At 58.0% G+C, this 14,380-nt stretch overlaps 3 protein-coding genes across 13 annotated transcripts; 1 reads left to right on the top strand and 2 right to left on the bottom strand.

Annotated features, from left to right (window-relative positions):
• Positions 1-215: 215 nt before the first annotated feature.
• On the top strand, positions 216-10,639 carry Kifc2 (kinesin family member C2). Of its 4 annotated transcripts, none has more exons than XM_037197606.1 (19): positions 216-264; positions 3,654-3,711; positions 3,967-4,048; positions 4,195-4,340; positions 4,432-4,570; positions 4,690-4,835; positions 4,918-4,983; positions 5,072-5,200; positions 5,602-5,679; positions 5,792-5,906; positions 5,984-6,093; positions 6,687-6,795; positions 6,902-7,065; positions 8,779-8,883; positions 8,973-9,094; positions 9,184-9,307; positions 9,445-9,574; positions 9,799-9,917; positions 9,992-10,639. In XM_037197606.1, the coding sequence occupies exons 4-19, from the start codon at positions 4,269-4,271 to the stop codon at positions 10,244-10,246; spliced, it is 1,983 nt and encodes a 660-aa protein (XP_037053501.1). In that variant the 5' UTR covers positions 216-264; positions 3,654-3,711; positions 3,967-4,048; positions 4,195-4,268; the 3' UTR covers positions 10,247-10,639. The 4 variants fall into 4 exon arrangements, with proteins under 4 accessions (XP_037053501.1, XP_037053500.1, XP_037053502.1 ...); XM_037197605.1 differs by having other exon boundaries at positions 217-264; positions 9,661-9,917; XM_037197607.1 differs by lacking the exon at positions 216-264 and adding an exon at positions 3,041-3,128 and having other exon boundaries at positions 9,661-9,917.
• Positions 1,227-2,818, bottom strand: LOC114694190 (cysteine and histidine-rich protein 1-like). 8 transcript variants are annotated; one of them, XM_028870975.2, is made up of 3 exons: positions 2,729-2,818; positions 2,146-2,369; positions 1,227-1,998 (listed from the first exon to the last, which is right to left on the bottom strand). In XM_028870975.2, the coding sequence occupies exons 2-3, from the start codon at positions 2,236-2,238 to the stop codon at positions 1,513-1,515; spliced, it is 579 nt and encodes a 192-aa protein (XP_028726808.1). In that variant the 5' UTR covers positions 2,239-2,369; positions 2,729-2,818; the 3' UTR covers positions 1,227-1,512. The 8 variants fall into 8 exon arrangements, with proteins under 8 accessions (XP_028726808.1, XP_028726809.1, XP_028726807.1 ...); XM_028870976.2 differs by having other exon boundaries at positions 2,146-2,291; positions 2,729-2,817; XM_028870974.2 differs by having other exon boundaries at positions 2,146-2,437; positions 2,729-2,817.
• Foxh1 (forkhead box H1) lies at positions 10,441-12,805 on the bottom strand. Its single transcript, XM_028870970.2, is given in 4 exon segments — positions 10,441-11,988; positions 12,089-12,193; positions 12,478-12,699; positions 12,701-12,805. Coding segments are annotated over 4 exon segments (1,203 nt in total). The 5' UTR covers positions 12,743-12,805; the 3' UTR covers positions 10,441-11,154.
• Between the last annotated feature and the right edge of the window lie 1,575 nt (positions 12,806-14,380).

Below are 14,380 nucleotides of genomic sequence, written 5' to 3' on the forward strand. Positions count from 1 at the left end.
GCGGCGACCCTGCAACCTGCCCACCGCGCCGCTGCCTCAGTGGGCCTGGCCCGCGCGTCGGCCCGCAGCCGCCCCGGCCACCAACCCCGGCGCGGCCGCCATCTTTGTTTTCGCTGCGGACCCCCCCCCACGCCCCCGCCCCCTCGCCCTGCTGGTCACGTGCGCCCTGCGCGAGCCAATGGGAGCGCCGCGAGGGTCTAGACGATGCGGTGGCCACGACCAATGGACGGGCGAGAATGCCGGAGGGCCCACCCACTGTGGAAGGTGAGCAGAAGTGGGGTCCAGGAGGCTGGAGGGGCGGGGGGTAGGGGGCCGCGTGGGGGCGTGTGCGCCCCTGCTCCGGGGTCGGGAGAAACACCCAGACTTCGACTCCTGGCGCGTGCAAAGCGCCCCCAAGGCTCCCATGTCGGGGCGTGCCTGTGCCATTGTCCACGGAAATTCGGGCTTGCGTGCGCCAGGCTCTGGCCTAGCTGACTACAGTAAAACACCCAGTGACCACCACTCTTGCGCGACGGGATAAACGTCGACGGGACAGCGAGAACAGGAACAGCGAAGGGCTGGGTACACTCTAACCCACCCCTCGGCCCAGCCCCAGGATTGATTGGAGGCTGGAAAAAAACGAGTCCATAGAGGAAGGTGAGGGTCTTAAGTTGTAAGACGTGGTTTGTACAGACAAGAGGGTGTCAAAAGCCAGGGATGTGCAGTTCCTGGGAATCACTGAGGTACAGACCTCCTCTGCCCTTTACTAACTCGGCCATCAGCTTGTGAAGGTCACTGCCCCAGAGGGCCACCTGCCAGGTCCACCAAGGATATATGCAAATCTACTTTGTCCCAGGAAACCAAGACCCCAAAACTGTCTTTTCAGCATGGAGTGTCTGTTTTTCTTCCTTCCTTTCTCTCTCTCTCTCTTTTTTTTTTTTTTTTTTTTTTTTTTTAAATACAAGATCTCACTATATGTAGCACTGGCCATTCTGGAATTCAACCTATGCAGGCTAGCCTGGCCCAGAACTCACAGAGATCCGCTTGTCTCTGCCTCCCAACTGGGATTGAAGGCCTGCACCACCAAGCCCAGCACACTGGGGTTGTTTTGGCAAATCTGCCAGAATGCCAACGTGAATAATGCCTTCTACTAGTTAAAGCACATCGCCCCTTCTTTACTCAGGGAAATCAGCTGACACCCTTGGAGGCCTTAGGGAAGCTAGCTCAAGAAGAAGCAGATTCCATACTCCCATGTATTCCTAAGGTTTATTGGAAATCCGGCCTCTGACTCACAACCATGTTCCTCCCAGGATCGGGCCCCCAAGTGGGCTGAAGACCTGTTTCATTCTGGTTTAGGCAAGCTTCCACACATGCACGACCAGAGAAGGGACAGCGCATCCACGCTCTGCCCCAGATTAGTGAGTCCACAGCAGCCTCACTTCCAGAGGAAAGAAATCCTATCCCTAATGGAGGCCAGGAGCAGGGAAGTGGTACCTGGAACAGAAGCTCCGTCTTACTGTGTGAGGCCCACCATCACTCCCACTGTGGGCGCTGTGTCTGCAGGGCCCTGCAATAGGCCCAACTGCCTGCAGCCAGGGCCCAGCGACAGACATCCTCCTTGGGCAGCAACAGCAGCCTGTCCTCTTCCAGGCGGCTCAGGAGCCCGGCCACGCCCAGTATGGCACCCCCCCACATCCCATAAGTGTTGGCCGTGAAAACAGCTACAATAAGGATGGTCACAGCCACCACCAGCAGCACTGCCTGCCCAGCCACAGAGCACCCTTCAGGGCCAAGGTGGTCACCAGCCACCGCCAACACCATGCCTCCTCCCAGGAGCAGGTTGGCAGAAGAGCGGTCCCCATTCACCCAGTGAAAGTCGAAGGCCAGAAGAGGCAGACCGATGACCGTGGCAACCCAAGCTCCAGCGAGACAGTCTTCGTGTGTGTTCAGCCCCGGGGCCAACATAGCGATGGCTGCAAAGGTCTGGAGCAGGAAGCCAGCAGCAGCTCCTCGGCTGGACTGTTGACGCAGGGAAGACAGACATGTTAAGGATTCACCGTTCTAAAGAGTTTGGGGCTGTCAAGGAGACCCTGCCTCATCCATGCCTCCTGCCACCCTCTTTCTAGTGCAGGGATCTACATGGTTTGTGAAAGTAAGAATATTCACCTGTACCGAGCTCACCGCCGCATGCAGAGACACGGCTGCCAGCACCAGGTGGGACAGGAGGGTACTCCATTCGCTCCGGGGTTTGGAGACCATGGCACCTTCAACCGTCTAGCGAGTCTGAGGAGGCAGGGAAGGGATCTTCGAATCTGGAGAGAAGAAAGCCCAGAGGCCGGCGATTTTGGAGTCCTTAGTGCCGCTCTTCAGGAATCTCAAGTTCCAGAGACCTTTGAGTAGACATGAGACTAGATTCACGCCCCCAAACTCTTCGGAGCTCTGAGGTCCCTGGACTCACCTACAGGGAAGACTCATTTATTGGGGAAGGGGACTGGGATTGGAATCTTGGCGCCCAAGCGAGGTCCTCGGGACAGCAAGACGCGCAGTCCCTTGCTGTGGCCTGGGCCCGAGTCCTAGCACTTGGAGAGAAATGGTCTTGCACACCCCGGTAGGGAAGGAGCGGCAGCGCTGGCCGGCGGGAGCTGCACGCACCTGGCGACACCGAGCAGAAGGCCCGAACCCGCCCACAACAGTCAGCCCCGCCTCCTGGCCCGCCCTCCGGTGGCGCTGACCACAGCCGCCCGCTTACCTCCACCAACGAGAGGAGCTCCGGCTAGAGCGGCGGGGCGGGGCCTGCGGGAGGCTCTAGAGGGGTGGGGCTGGAGGGTGGAGGTCAGGGCCAGAGGATGGTTGGTACGGGTTTGTGTGTTAGATCGGATCTCCCTGTGGCGCCCCGACTGTCCTGGATCTCGCTCTGTAGCCCAGGCTGGCCTCAAACTCACAGAGATCCGCCTGCCTCTGCCTCCCGAGTGCTGGGATGAGAGGCGTGCGCACCGGCTTCAGCACGGGTTTGCTCGTGCACCGGGCTGCTGAAGGGTCCGGGATCCGAGGCGGGGATGTAGGCGGGGTTTCCGAGGAGTAGGCTCGGACTGAGAGGAGAGAGGCGGCGCTTCGAGGGGTCCAAGGCGGAGCTGTGCGGCGGGGCGGGGGTGAGGCTTCCAAGGAGTGTTGCTGGGCTGTGGGAGGGGCGAGGATGTGACCGAAGGGGAGAGCTGGGCGGGACTGGGTCGGGCTCTGGGGCAGGGGTGGGGCCTGGGCTGGGCAACCCGGGGAGGAGAGGTTGGACACCTGTGCACAGAAGGCTGTTAAGCGTGTGCGCGTACCTTGGCGGGGGGTTCTCCGCGGAGCGCGGGCCAGGATTCCCAAAAGGGGCTAGACAGCTGTTGGAGCTCTTTGCATCCACTCTTTGCGAAATAGGGACTGAAAAAAAAAAAGACGCTTGACAGGGCAATAAGGACAGCTTTTGCGGCTCCCCGCGGTCGCCCCTCAGCGTGCGCCCTCCGCCCGCGGAAGATCGTCCGTGGGGGCGGCCGCCGCGAGCATGCGCATGGGCACTGCGGCGGGCGGGTGCAGAGTCCTGGTGCGGGGACGCGGGGCGGCGCGAAGCGGTGCTCTCTGCCGCCCCGCGCCCCCATGTACGCCTTTTACTCTCTGCTCATCTACATCTTCTACAGTCTTTTTCGCAGGGATGGCGGGGCTGCGGTGGCCACGGACCCCGGCGACCCCACCCAGGTGAGCGGAGTGGGCCTGCATCCCGGTCGGTTACCACCATCACCCTGAGATCTGGTCGTGGCCGACCTGTGCAGCTTATGTATGTCCTTAGGTGCCGGCTCCTGGGGAATAGGGCTGTTCCGAGACCAGTTTTGTCTCTGCAGGTGTTGGGGTCATAGACCTCAGCCCAAACCCCTTGGCCCGTTTCAGAAGGGAAAGAGCCCCCCCCCCCCATGCTGCCAGCACCCTCACTGGCGCCCCATACTCTCTTCTCAGAGAAGCGGTGGCAAACCGAGGGGTCGTCGCCGCCCTGATCAGTTCACATCAGAGCTGTGGACCGAGCTGAACAGCCTAGCGGGTAGGTGCATGCCAAGGACCTCCAGGGCAAGGGTCTTGAGGGAGCCCTGCAGTTGGAGTACTGTGACCTCCCTGGGAGGGAGAAAGGCCTAGCCTCCAACTGGTGATACACGGAATGCCTCTTCCTTCCACTACTTGGCCTCGAAGGCTGCTCAGAATCTGAGGATGGTCAGAAAGGAGCCGAGGGTGGAGCACCTGAGGTGTCTCTGGAAGAGGCGCTCATGCGCCTTGCTGAGTTCCTCTCCGTCCAGTTGGGGGCAGAAGAGAGCTGCGGGACTCCTGACCCGAGCAAGGTGAGCACACCGCCAAGAGCAGTTATTCCCTTCCCAGGCCTCTGTGCTTCTCACGCCCCCAACTCCTCTGCTCCGCTTATTTCCTTCACAGCCTGGTGAGGTCCCCCCACTGTTGACAGTAACAAGTCAGCTCTTGGCCCTTCTGGCGTGGACACGGAGCCCTAGGGGGAGGCAGGCCCTGCTCCAGGGGACACTGCCAGCCTGCCCAGGGCAGCCCTCCACTCCAGATGGTTTGTAAAGGGCACCACTGTTTGGTGGTGGTGGTGGTGGGGAGCAGGGTCTATCAGAATCGTCTCTGTTCTCTAGGCCAGACATTTCCTTACTTGTAACTGGGCTCACCTCTCTTTAGGGTCTCTGTCCCAAGAAGAAAGCGCCTCTCAACACACTCCCATCCTGGATGAGGTACCAGGGGATGAGACCCAGGAACATCAGCCTCCCCAGCTGGAGGAGGAACAGAGGGCCTGGCAGAGGCTGGAACAGCTTATTCTTGGACAGGTAAGGAGAATCAGGAGCACCGGGGACTGGACGGGTGCGAGACCCAAAAAGGAATCCCATCCTGTCCCTGACTCCTCCGCAGCTGGAAGAGCTGAGACAGCAGCTGGAGCAGCAGGAAGAAGAGCTGAGTAGACTGCGCCTGGGAGCGGTGAGGCTTTTGGGGAACAGGGGCCCAGGGAACAGACTGAAAATCAAGGGAATTGCAGGTGAACCCTGATGGCATCCCTCTCTGTCAGGGGGTGACAGATTCAGAGAAGAGAGTTCAGCATCTCACACTGGAGAATGAAGCCTTGAAGCAGAGCTTGAGCCTGACTCGGGACCTCCTGCTGCACTGGGGCCCTGGCCCCCTCACCAGAGCTCCCCAGGTACTCCATTTGGCTGTCGTGGTGTCCGCAGTCCAGGCTCCTGGTATAGTACTTAAACCTCCCCGGGACTCTGTGTTTGCTTTAGTAGGGGGCCATCTCTAACGAGGGAGAAACTCTGGGGGATTCTTTGCAGGGTAGCCCCGTCAGTGAGGCTGATGCTCATAGAAGACCCCCCCCACACACACACACACACACACAACCCACCACAATTCTTGGTCTCTTTGAGTAACCTTGGGAGAACAGAGAGACTGGACAGAGAGCCCTGCACAGAGTCAGGTACCAGGGGTCTCGTCACTTGCCACCCTTGATTTGATCTTCCGTCTGTGAAATGGAATGATAAGATACCCTTTCCTGAGTTCCCGTTCGGCTCGATGGCCCACCTGGCTCCCACTCTCCTCCAGGAGGAGGCAGGGGCTCTGTTGGAGCTGCAGGGCCAGCTTCAAGAGGCCCAAGACACCACAGAAGCCCTGCGGGTCCAGGTAGGCGAGGGGACCTAGGGATAAGGAAGGCTGGGATGCCGGTGGGGGGTGAAGTCTGGGCAGGGCCTGGTGCCTGTTTCCTCAGTGACTGAAGTGGGCTTGGGAGGGACAGCTGGGGGTGCAGGAGAAGCAGCTGCAGGGCCTTCGAGGGGCCCTCCAGCAGCTCCAGCAGGAGACAGAGCAGAACTGCAGACAGGAGCTGCAGCAAGTTCACGGACAGCTGGCAGGTAAGGGCTAGGAGGAAACGGTTTCTGGGAAAGCTCTGGAATCTGTTCTTTTCCTCTCAATGGCCTTCCTCCTCTAGGACTTCGGGCACGGATGGCCAGCCTTCGTCAGGGCTGTGGGGACCTCCGAGGACTGGTCAGCACCTTTACTCAGAGTTGTCAGGGCTCGCTGAGTGAGGCCCAGGGCCAGGTCAGGACCGCTCCTCTCCTAGTTCCTTCGCTGTGAGCAGCCTGTTTGCTGTTCTTCCTAGGGGAGGGAGCCTCTGTTATTGTTTCTTTCTTTCTGTCCCTCACGAGCTGCCTGTACCAGCCGGTCAGTTGTAGGCACTTGGATCAGAATGATTTCTGAGTGGCCCAAAGTGTCCTCATTTCTTTCTTTTTTTTGGGGGGTGGGGGGAGGGGAGCAGTGGTTTTGAGACAGGGTTTCTCTTGTAGCCCTGACTGTCCTGGAACTCACTCTGTAGACCAGGGTGGTCTTGAACTCAGAGACCTGCCTGCCTCTGCCTCCTGAGTGCTGGGATTAACTGTGTGCGCCACCACCACCTGGCTGAGGCCTCATTTCTGAGCTGTGAAAACTGGCGATTGCTGAGAAGCCCAGAAGGACAGCCGATAGAATGATTATTTTTGCCTGTGATCCCTAGGTTCTGTCTCAGACTCACTGAATGATGTCCTCAGGGGTCTGTACCCATCGAAAAGTTGTGTGCCACCACAGCCGGTCCTGGTGCTCTAGGCACCCCGCTTCACTTGGAGTTGCCTGAGGGCTTGTCTTTGTCTTTCTCACAGGTATCCTGGGCCCTTGGGGCTCTGTCAGCTGGAGGGGTTAGGACTCAGCTCCCAGAGGGGCAGCAGGGCCCCCCAACTGGATGCTCAGGGCGGCTTTTGGAACTCAAGGGTAAGATCGGCTTTGGGAGTGGAGCAGCGGAGACTACAGGGTGGAAGAGGAGGAGCTTCCTATGTTTCAGGGCTGAGACAATCTGCTGATGTGGTCCCCAATGCAGGCAATATCCGTGTGCTCTGTCGGCTGAGACCAGCTGAAGGGATACCTTCCAGCCTGGTGAGCGTAGAGCCTGGGCAAGGGGGGACCATCACCACCTGCCACCGAGGTCGCCAGCACCGCTTTCGCCTGGACTGGGTCTTTCCTCCAGATGCCAGCCAGGAGGAGGTGACAGCCACCTTTGCATCTGTCCTGACCCTTCCTTAAGAGTCCCCGGGGTCCAGGAGAGGCCCATTCCCTCTTCCATGACTGTCTGAGTACCTAGCAGGTGGGAGGGAGGCTGGGCCGCATCAGGGAAGGGAGCCACTGAAAGCCCTGGGAGGCAGGATTGGCTGCCCAGCTGAGTGCTCAGGAAAACGAGCCCGTCCAAGGCCAGTTACTGTTTGTGCGGAACTGGCTGCGGAGCATGGATGGGTACCGCAATGGTAAAGACAGGGCTGTGATCCTAGGGACGATGGTTCGGAGCCTTTTCCACCCAGGCTTCACTGACACACCCTTCTTCTTATGATCCAGGCTCTCCCCATCAGTGAAGGCAGAACCTCTGCTTGCTCTGTGACCCTAAGGCAGGTTAGGTGGGAGCGTAGCTGATAAGTGAGCAGAGCAGCTGCCAACCGTCCTGCCTGCTCCAGTAAATCCCCCTCTCCCCTCTTCTCTGGCCAGACACCCGTGGGGAAGCAGTCTAACCCAGCTTATTTCACACACGGTCTCCATCGGCACATTAACTGTGCCCCTGGAGTCTCTGTGCCTGAGGTGGAGGCTCAGAGCTGAGAAGGGATTTGGTAAGGGACAGAGCTGGCAAAGAAGCCCCAGGCTACCTGCTGGTCTCAGCAACGGTCTAATGTGTGGCCAGCAGGGATAGATCCACCACTGACTGACTCCCCATCTATCTCTGTCTGTCCTGTACATTGTCCTGGCCTCATCTCCCGCCCCCAACTGCAGCCACGCACGGCTCCCTACACTTTTCTCCTGTACTCTGGGCAGCCTGGACCGGGTCCTCAGTCTAACAAACTGGACCAAAGGTATCTCTCATGAAGTTCCTCACCAGTATGCCTCATCTTTGTACCACCCAGTCCTGAACTTTCATCCTCACTCTGGTAATCCTAGACTTTGTTTATCTGATCATCCATCCATCAAGACATCAGTCAGAAATGGCAGCCACTCAGTCTCTAGGGACCTTCTGATATGAGAGCTGGCCATGTAGATACTCAAAAGGCTATTAATTGTGTCCACAACAGTTCTGGCCGACATTATGAATGTTTCAGCCCCAGGTCTCGCTCAGCTGTTTCTCAGAGCCAGAGTTCCTGTGGTCCTTCCCTGGTGACTAGCCCTGTACTCACAGAGGCCCTCTTGGATTTTTTTTTTTTTTTTTTTTTTTTTTTTTGTCCTTTTTGTTTTTTAGATAGGTCTCACTCTGGCTGGTCTGGAACTAGCTATGAGACAGGCTGGCCTCGAGCTCAGAGATCTGCCTGCCTCTGTTTCTTGAGGGTTAAGATGTGAACCCCCACTCCCTGCTTTGGTTTTATTCTTTTCTTGTCCCGTACCACTCAGGTTCTCCAGCACACATTTCTATTAGTTGCCCTAGAGGAATGACCCGGAAAAACATAGAAAGGATGATTGGTATCTGGCTTAACCTGGAAGTCCAGCCCTGGCATCTAAGCTCTTGACCACTCCCCCAGGACCTCCTAACTGGTCCCTAGGACTCTGCATTTTCTCCCAGACTGCTGTCTTTTGTGATGCCCCCACCCCACCAATTCTTAGAGCCACTTTCCAGGGGAAGTACACTTGGCCTACATTTTGTTGATTGCACTTACCTCCGGGTCTTGACTAGGGAACAGGGAAGAGCTGAGGACACTTTTCCCACTGTTTTTTTTTTGTCCCCAGGTCTTCAGGCAGCTAGAGTCAGCTGTGCTGTCTTGCCTGCAGGGCTACAGCGTCTGCATCTTCACTTATGGTCAGACTGGGACTGGGAAAACCTACAGCATGGAGGTGGGTTGGAGTTCACACTTGGGGGTGGGAGGTGGGGAGCCTCAGGGGTTTGTATGAGAGTCCAATGTGGCACTGCACACTGTCCTCAGGGCCCACCTGAGGACCCTGGCATAGCTCCTAGGGCACTGCAGTTGCTGTTCCGGGAGATGGGGACTGGAGGGCACCACCATGTGACCCTCAGCATGGTGGAGATCTACAACGAGGCAGTCAGGTCAGGGATGCGTGGGCGGCTCTCTCCTTGCCCCAGGGTTCTACAGCCACCTGTAGACCCATAGATCAAAGCCCACCCTTTCTCACCAGGGACCTCCTAGCTACAGGGCCTCCAGAGCGCCTGGTTGTGAGGCAGGGGCCTGCAGGGCAAGGGGGAATTCAAGTGGCTGGCCTCACACACTGGGATGTACCTAACCTGGAAACCCTGCACCAGGTAAGGCTGCCCTCTTCAGGGCCCCTGTCGGCTCCCACCTGGGGGCAGGGACTGTGTGTATATATATATATATGGTATATATGTATCAGGTATATATATACACACACACACACACACACACACACACATATATCCAGATGCTGAGTCTGGGGAGGAGCAACCGAGCTACAGCAGCCACGGTCATGAACCAGCACAGCTCACGCTCCCACGCCCTAGTTACGCTGACTTTGCGTGCAGCATCTCCACCTCGTGCCCAGGGTATCACAGGTATCACTGATGGTGCTTAAGTCCTCCTGCTGGGTTTCCAGATCACTAGAGGGCTCCCTCCACATGGGTTTCCTTTGCACCTGCAGGCACACTGCACCTGGTGGACCTGGCAGGATCCGAGCGTGTGTGGAAAGCGGGGGTGGCCAGCACGCTACAGAGGGATCCGAATGGCGCCCGGCGCCTGCGGGAGGCCCAGGCCATCAACCGCTCTTTGCTGGCCCTAGGAGGAGTGATGGCGGCCCTCCGAGCTCGGCGGCCGCACGTACCGTTCCGAGACTCCCAGCTTACACGCCTGCTACAGCCCGCGCTTGGCGCGGGCACCACCGCCGTGCTGCTGCTGCAGGTGGGGCCCGGGGCCGGCGCAAGCCTGAAGCACTGCGCACCCGGAACTATGTCTGAGCGGCCCCTCTCTTGCAGATCTCCACGAGGACCGAAGATCTTGGCGAGACCATCTGCTCGCTCAAGTTCGCCGAGCGAGTGGGTCAAGTGGAACTGGGGCCAGCCCGGCGCCGGAGGGCCCCACGCTCTGGAACCCCTTCTTCTCTCAGTACCGACACCCCACTCACTGGGACTTCCTGCACCCCTACACCATCTCCTGGCACCCCTCCAAGTCCCGGCCCCAACAGCTGTCCTGGCTTGATTCTTGAGCCTCCAGGGGACCTGCCTCCGTAGATCTGGGTCAGAGCCCCTAGGACTGGGCTTGAGCGCGAACCTCTGCTGGCAGAGGGCCAGTGAAGTTCCTATCTCCCAGGTCAACCTTTTTTTTTTTTCTTTTCTTTTTACACTCAGGCCCTCGCTGCCCCCCCAGCGTCCCACAATTTCCCCCTTGCCCTTCTGGATCTGGCCAGGGAATGTTGTGCTTGGAGAAATGATTGCCTCCACCCTTCCACCCCCAAGTGGGCCACAGGCCCTCAGCTTTCACCTTATCACCATTTGCCCTTATCACAGCACACAGCAGGGGACCCAGAGCTGCAGGAACCAGACCCCGGACCAAGTGGTTTCCCAAGTCACCACCACCCTGCCCCCAATATCAGACTTGGAATTAAAGTGTTGTAAATTCCTTTACTGTTGACCTCTCCCCTACTTCCATCCCCCACAAATCATGTAGGGTCCAGTCTTTCATTTCCTAACCCTTCCCCCCCAAAAAGGTGCTACCTCCTACCCAGGCAGCTGAGGTGGGGGGGGGGGTGGGCAAGACTTCAGATTGGACCCGCTTTTGGCTCTCCCTCCCCCAGCCTGGAGCCAGGAAGGCGTGGCGACAGAGGGATGGATAGATGGATGGCATGAAGGCCTGAGAAGGTGGGATCAAGAAAAGAAGCACTACTCTAGCCTGAGCACTTTCTCCAGACCCGATCCCTCCCTGTGTGGGGGAGAGTCAAAGGCATGATTGGCCAGACCTGTCATATCTAGCAGAGGCAACCTTTCTGGAGTAACCCAATTAAAGTTGTGGGTTTTCAGCAAGGCCTGATGTGCCTGGTGTTTTAAAGCTGTTGCTGTGGACATGCTCCTGACTCGGGTTCTCCCATCAAAATGGTATCCAGGGGTGGAAGAGAGAAGCAGCCCCTGCCTGCCTTGAACTGTTACAGGCTGTACCAGGAGAGCAGCCAGCCCGGGGCAGGAGCAGCCAGGTCCCGAGGGTGGCTGACCCACACGTCATAGATGCTCTTGTTGGGTGGTACTCCCTGGAAGAGGGAATCTAGATCACTGAGCAGGTCCTGGGACTCTTGGGATTTAGTGCCTACACTCCAGTAGGCCGGACTGCTTGAAGATGGGCACTGGGAACAAGAGGTGGGAGGTAGCGTGGCCAAGGGCATTACTACATTGGGAGTGTAGACGGGCAAGTACGAAGTGGGGAGCTGTCCCCACAAGGGAGCCCTGCACCCCCTGTTGGACATTCCCATGGGATCTGGGGAACCCTGAAGTAAGTGGACAGGCCAGGTGCCTTGCTCTGGGGAAAGGGGGGAGGGCCTGATGACGTCCCCTTGGGAAGATTCACCCTCTATTCTCGTGGGCCCAGGAAGGGAGCACAGGGGCCACAGAGGCTTCTCAGAGGAGTTAGGGGGTACAGTGCACACCCCTTCCCCCCCCTTGGACCAGGTGCCTGCCTGAGCTGCGCTGCTCTGTCCAGCTAGGGTAGGCTGCTGGGGCCATGTCGATCTTTTCCCAGGGTCCCCTAACAGGGACTTGATGCTGAAACCTTCCCTGGATGGTGGTGGGGGACTGAGTGGCTGATAAGGCTGGCCATGGAGCACGTAGGGGCTGAGGTCCTTGACGAAAGTTCTGTGTTTGCCCGGGGTCTGCCATCGCCGGCACAGGGCAGTGTTCTGAAGGCGCAGCGCCTCTGCTGGGATCAGGCTCACATCCACCGCCCAGAAGTTGCCCTTGGCCTGGGGCTTTGCAGGGTCCCTGGGCACCTAGGGAGTGATTGGTTTGGGTGTGGCTATCCCACCCAGAGGTTCAGAGTTCCCTCCCTCGCCCACACCATCCCCAGAGTTTGACCATAGACCACCCTACCTTACGGAAGCACGGATTGGAGGACAGGTTGTGGCGAATGGAGTCCTTCCAGCCTTCATAGTCGTCCCTGAAGAAGGGGAACACTGCCTGGACCTGACGGATGATCTGAAACCAGGCAGCGTTGGCCACAGTGAGACAGGGATGAGAGCAGCGCCCTCTCCCTCCCCTACAGCTGGCCCCAGGGCACCCCTTCGCAGAGAGACAGACCTCTGTGCCTGAGGGCAGAGTGGGCAGGGGTTGTGGAAGAAGAGGGGTCTTGAAGAGAGTCCCTGAGCTCTCAGGACTGGTCTCACAGGCAAGGAGGTAGAGGCCGAGCGAGCCTGGGCCTCCAGTAAGTGGGGAGAGGGTCTGGGATAGGTATGACCCACAACCATGGGGGACCCTCTCACCTGGGCCAGCTTCAGCCTGCGGAAGGGTGAGGCCTGAATTACCAAGGCGATCATGGCCAAGTAGGTGTAGGGGGGCTTGTCATGCCGCAGGTATCTCTTCTTCCTCCTCTTGGGGGGAGACTCTGCCGTTGGAGGTCTCAGTTGAGAGTTGCTGCAAGGCTCCATGCCAGGAAGGCAGCCCTGGGCCGGAGTCTGGCCTAACAGGGGGCTCAAGGCAGACGGACCAGACCCTGTGTGTCGAGGTTGGGTCCCAGCCTGAAGCCATGCTGGGACAGGCAGGCCAGTCCCTCCTTTCTTTATCATTCTGATGGAAGGGGGAGGGGTGAGAGGAAGAGGCTGTGGGGGAGGGGAACATGTGAGGGCTGCCACAATTAGCAGGTTTCAGTTAATCTTGGAGGGAAGGGCAGAAAAGATTCCAGTAGGGACTTTTGGTGACCTCCTGAAATCAGTCTCCACGCCCAGGCTGGCTTTGGGTACCTAGGCATCCCCCTATAACCTGGAAGGAAAAGCCCTTGAAAAAGGTCTACCCCAGGATACCTTATCTGCCTGGGTCAGGTCCCTAGCTCCCATTTAACAGATGGGAAGTGACTTCCCCAGCCAAATTACCCCAAGAGAGAAAGGGGAATTCCCAGGAATTCAAGACAAAGTAGTCAAAAGAAGTCATACCTTAGGTTGGGGGTCTGCAGCCCAGGACTTGACTAGGGGTGGAGGGTGGACAGATGGGCAGATGGAGTGAGGGACAACTTCCTGGACCAAAAAGGCATACAGCATGTCCCCATTAACAAGGGACGCACAGAGACTTGTTATTTTTCCAGGTGTATGCTACAGGAGCCCATGTGGGCCCTACCTCTTCTCTGGCCATCTAACCGGTAGCTCTACCCTTGAGCTCAGTCACCATCTATGTTCTAAATGTTACCCAAGTTCTCCCTGGGCAGGTTTGCAATGAGGGTCTAAATCCTGGCACTGACAGCAGAGGTTGGTGCCAGAGTCAATGTAGGTCCCAGACCTACATCAGCACTAGCCACTTTGAGAATTCACCTTTTCCTGTGCAACCTCTCAGTATACCATCAAAGGACTGGACCGGGACCCTTGCTGGTACCAAGGAAGGCACAGTCATGAGTGCAGGAGGGAGCAGTGTGTGTGTGTGTGTGTGTGTGTGTGTGTGTGTGTGTGTGTGTGTGTGTATGGGGGAGGGGGAGGGGCACACATGGAGAAAGGATGTAGTAGGACTTCCCTTCTCCTGACTCTCCTATTCCTGGCTGAGTTGCGATCTTATCCCAGACTTTTTTTTCAGCCCTCATATGCCTTCCCCTGGAATCCTATCACCTCCTGCCCCTCTGCTTTCCGTTCTCAGGGCTCTAGCTGAGGGTTCCTCTGCCGTCTCGCCAGGCAAATACCGCTGGCCTCAGCCCTATCAGCAGACAAGTCATTCTCTCCTACAAGTCTGAGGTCTCCCCTTTCCACTGGTCCTTCCTTGCTTCCAGGCTAAAGCCTGGCTTCTTGGTCCGACATCCAAAGGTCCACATCCTGGCTGCTTCTCCCTGACCATAGTGTCCTAGGGCCCAACCATCATGCACACTGCTGCCCATCTCCTGGGATACGCTGTTCCCTCCTTTGACCAACGATGCTTCTGCTTGGAAGGAAAGACTCCAACCTGTCTTTCAAAGACCAGGATAGAGATCACCCTTCCGGGAACACCTGAACACGTGCCCTTCCTGCCCCACCCGAGATGCCAGTGTATATTCATGCCACAGAACAGAGCACGAAAAACCTTCCATAGTATCAACCAATCTACCGGGGCTGGCCCCGCCCCTTGAGGGCGCTCTTTAGGCCCCGCCCTTGTAGACTGGTTCTGCCCAGGACTCCCACCCAGCACCGCGGCTTCCGCTCCGGACACTTCGGG

This window comes from Peromyscus leucopus, chromosome 20, assembly GCF_004664715.2.
Source record: "Peromyscus leucopus breed LL Stock chromosome 20, UCI_PerLeu_2.1, whole genome shotgun sequence".
In the NCBI taxonomy this organism is placed as follows: Eukaryota; Metazoa; Chordata; class Mammalia; order Rodentia; family Cricetidae; genus Peromyscus; species Peromyscus leucopus.